Source organism: Lactuca serriola, chromosome 2, assembly GCF_051521515.1.
Source record: "Lactuca serriola cultivar US96UC23 chromosome 2, Lser_US96UC23_V15, whole genome shotgun sequence".
Lineage (NCBI taxonomy): Eukaryota > Viridiplantae > Streptophyta > Magnoliopsida > Asterales > Asteraceae > Lactuca > Lactuca serriola.
Window position 1 is genome coordinate 173,218,561 of NC_136409.1, and position 4,162 is coordinate 173,222,722.

Sequence of the window (4,162 nt, forward strand, 5' to 3'; positions counted from 1 at the left end):
TATGTCAATAATTTATTTATTTTTATAGAACTAAAGTAATTACTTATTCGTAATTTCTATCATATTTATTTTGAAATTTTACTTTAAACATGTTTATTGTTTATACATTTTTATTTATATTTTTTTAATCAACCCATATAATATATGAGTTTCACATACAACTAATTAATAAAATAAAATGATAATTTTAAAGTATAGATGACACATATAGATAATAGTATATATTCATACAATATGGAACCTTGTTAAAACTAATTGGATGAACTTGTTAATCCACTAAAGGAAGTTTTAAATATTTTTCAGATGGTTTTAACTGTTGATTTGCTATGAATTATGAACTTAATGAAATGCAATATAAACATATGCTTTTTCATAATTATGTATACTATATAAAATACAAGAATATGAGTGTAATTATGTATACTATATAAAATACAAGAATAACAGTGTGTCTAACACTTAAGTTTTAGTAATTATGTATACTATATAAAATACAAGAATATGAGTGTGTCTAACACTTAATTTTTTAGAGCTTTTAGGTTTTATCTTTTTTTAAAAAAAACATGAAAAAAAAAAACAATAGTTTCTTTTGACAATAGAAAGTTTTAGCTTTTAGTTAAAACAAAAAAATTTCAATCCAAAACTTATTTTAAGTAATGTTTAACAAAAACTCTTTTATAATTATATTATTTTTTATAAAATCAACGGTGTGTTTTAGATAATTCATGTTATATAATATTTTATATATTTTATAAGTTTTCAGGTATTTTTGCCAAACGCCTATATAAAAATAAAAGATATAGGTTCAACATTTTAGGTTCCAACTATCAACTATCCATTATCAAGTTTTCATTTTCATTTTCCTACTAATTTTGATAAACACCCTATATATAGCTTTAAAAATACAAATTTACATAAAAATGGTCTGTCTTGATCCATTAATTATTGCCCATGCTTGGACCATCAACTTTAAGATAAACTTAAAAATGAGGGAAAAGATAGGTTATTGAAGGAGAAATTAAGATGGAATCAATTACAGAATGAATTGCTTTTCGTCACGTGTCTCAGCTGAATAGAACACAGTATTCAAGTCTTCATCAATTCACTACAAATTGCTCAAGTATATATTCTCTTGACTCTTGGTCATATGCAAAAACAGAAAAGAGTCCCCAAAAAGCTGATATAAAGTCATCTTTCTTTTTCAAAAAGGTATCTCCTTTTCTCTCCCGGTTTAGGTGACAGTCTCAACCCCTAGTCATCCCAGTTTTCAATGAAGGTTGATTTTCATGATTATTACATCAAATCATGAACCCTATTCCTGGTATTTATTGATATGAGGTTTTTGGGTCTAAAAAATAAAACTCGAAGAGCATTATATATATCTATATTGCATCTGTATATGATTTCTTGATTTACAGATATAACATGTACTTTCTAGTCTCCTTCCCATGATGTTTTGGTATTTGTGGAATGTCATATGATGAATTACTTTCCTCTAGAAATGTTTTCAAACTAAAGAGATTTTGTTAAACAATATTCTGTCAAATTTCTGGAAAGAATATAATTTATTCTTTTAGTCTTTATATGTTTTCTATGAGATCTGATGAAAAGAATTTCTACTTGCAGGCGAGATTGGAACTAACATCCAAAAATATAAAAGCGATGGAGTCGTCGGCTTGGCTACCGGAACTGGTATGTAAAACATATATATAGGCTGGACGTAGTTGTCGATTTATTTGGAATCATATATACTTTCTGGATTTCTTTTTCAACCATTATTTTATGTTCGTTGAATCCATATTTTAGGAAATGCAAGAGCAAGGGTTCATGAATCAATACCAGATGAACAAACCTTATCATCATATGATGGATCATGATTTCAGTGTTGATTCATTTTCCTCGGAAAGCTACACAGAAAACCCATCTTTTATCGATCAATCTTTTCAAACTTCGAAAGGCCTTGAAGAACCATCCAATATCAAGCAGCTAACTAGCTACAAAAAGAGCAATAGTATCAACATGAATTTTACTCCAACTGAAAAATCGAGGCCAAAGCTACTTTCTGATACTCCTAATACCTTCACAATTTCTTTTGGGGATAAAAAGCCTAAAGACGAGATCCTTTCTTTTAGCGATTCGCTGGGTTTCACAGCAGCTGATACCAAAAAAGTTCCGACCATGATAAGGAACCCTATTCAGGTTCAAGATCATGTGTTGGCCGAGAGGAAGAGAAGAGAGAAGTTGGCTCAGCGGTTTATTTCTTTGTCTTCCCTTCTTCCTGACCTTAAAAAGGTACAACATTATCCCAAGAATATATATATACCCTAAAATTCGTAACTAGTAATTGCGACTTTGAGATCTTTTTGATTTGTTTGTTGATTAATGAGCTGCGAATTCTCTGGTGGTAGATGGACAAGGCAACTGTGTTAGAAGACGCAGCGAATTACATACAAGAACTTCAAGGCCGTGTGAAGGAACTTGAGGGTTTATCAGAACTGAAAAGAAAGAACATGCAAGGGTCAGATATATCTGCTAAGAGATCGAGGCTTAGTTGTAGCGATGACGATGGTTCTTCTTCTAATGAAACAAACTTCGAAGAGAGTAGTAGTCCTTGTAATCCAGAGATTGAAGTGAGGGAGTCAGGATTCAGTCTACTAGTAGAAATCTACAGTCGGAAAAACTGTACAACATTGGTCAAAGTGCTAAGAGAGATACAGAAGCTTGGTCTATCTGTCATCAGTAGCAGCACCATGCCGTTTGGTGATACTACTCTTCTTATCACCATTGTTGCTCAGGTATACTTCTATGTTTCCGAAATCCATAATCATGAAATTGAAATGGAAATTAAATCCTATTCTCTTTCTTGCATTGACATTCAAATGTATAATGCACACATCATATGGATTCAATAAACCTTGATAGGTGGATCGTCTGATTCGTTTTTTTCTTTATTTATACGCAGAAGAATGATGACTTCATTATGTCATCAACGGATCTTGTGAAGAACCTCCAACTAGCTATTTGTACTTTTAACTAACAACACATCCTTGTCAATTTATCAAACGGCTCATATGTGTAAGAAAGGAAAAATAGTTGAGAACATTTTCATCCGGCCCCTTTGATGATTCAGCCTTTTCTAGTATGGTTGTTTGAATATGTGATTTATTTTAGGTGTATCGCTCTATATATAAGATGATGTCCGACCCACTTCTAATTTTTACATGATTGTAAAAAGGTTTGTCCTAGCGTGTCATGACTCTAAGGCTTATATTTAACCCACGCTTTGGAAAAAAAATTACGTCATAAGTCATATATATGTATATAAAATAAATAATTATAGAAAATACATATAAAATTTAGTAATTATATATACTAAATTATTACCAAAAGTCACCCTATGACTCACGATAAAAACTAGAGACTTACATTGCTGCCACAATCTTTCTTATATTATTTGGAACCTAGATTTTTTACCTTATTTTTTAGGATAAAATATAGTTAAATAATATTTTATCTTCCGTCCTACTCCATTTCTAGTGTATATTATTTTTTTGTAATTTATATAGACTGTTTAAACACACTTCTAGTAATTAACTTTTAATAAAGATATTCTATCTTCTTTCATTACAACAATATTATAAATTATCTTATCATAAAATTATAACAAAATAATTCTTTTTTATGTATAAAGAATTTGAATTAATTATCAATTTATTGAAACAAAAGTTATTAAATAAATAAAGCTATATTTATTTCAAATTTATAAGATATGTTTCAATTATAGGTTTTTATAAAATTAATATGTTTTCGTATTTCAATTTTTAATAAGTATTTAAAATTTTAAATGCTACATAAAAATTAAACTTTTGCATTTATGATTGATTAATATAATTTAATAGATGCATGATATTTGCATATACTAAATATTATATTTATATTATAAATAATAGATAAATCAAATTAAGGTTGTTAAGTATATATACCACAAAAAACCAATCAATATGTTACAAACTAAACCAAAAAAGTTGGCTATCGATATATTTAGTAGCTAACATGTTTGGTTGGTAATACCATGAGTAATTATGGTACGGTAATGGAACAAGATTATAAATGTCATTGTATTACTGTATCAACCAATTTACACAAATATATATATATAATC

General features: G+C 28.6%; 1 protein-coding gene across 4 annotated transcripts; it reads left to right on the forward strand.

The window, feature by feature from the left end:
• The first annotated feature begins 1,088 nt into the window (after positions 1-1,088).
• LOC145090601 (transcription factor bHLH18-like) lies at positions 1,089-3,220 on the forward strand. 4 transcript variants are annotated; one of them, XM_079028745.1, is made up of 5 exons: positions 1,089-1,209; positions 1,627-1,692; positions 1,807-2,292; positions 2,409-2,795; positions 2,963-3,220. In XM_079028745.1, exons 2-5 carry the CDS (start codon positions 1,663-1,665, stop codon positions 3,035-3,037), a joined length of 978 nt encoding a protein of 325 aa, XP_078884871.1. In that variant the 5' UTR covers positions 1,089-1,209; positions 1,627-1,662; the 3' UTR covers positions 3,038-3,220. The 4 variants fall into 4 exon arrangements, with proteins under 4 accessions (XP_078884871.1, XP_078884870.1, XP_078884872.1 ...); XM_079028744.1 differs by having other exon boundaries at positions 1,123-1,276; XM_079028746.1 differs by having other exon boundaries at positions 1,203-1,321.
• The last annotated feature ends 942 nt before the right edge of the window (positions 3,221-4,162 follow it).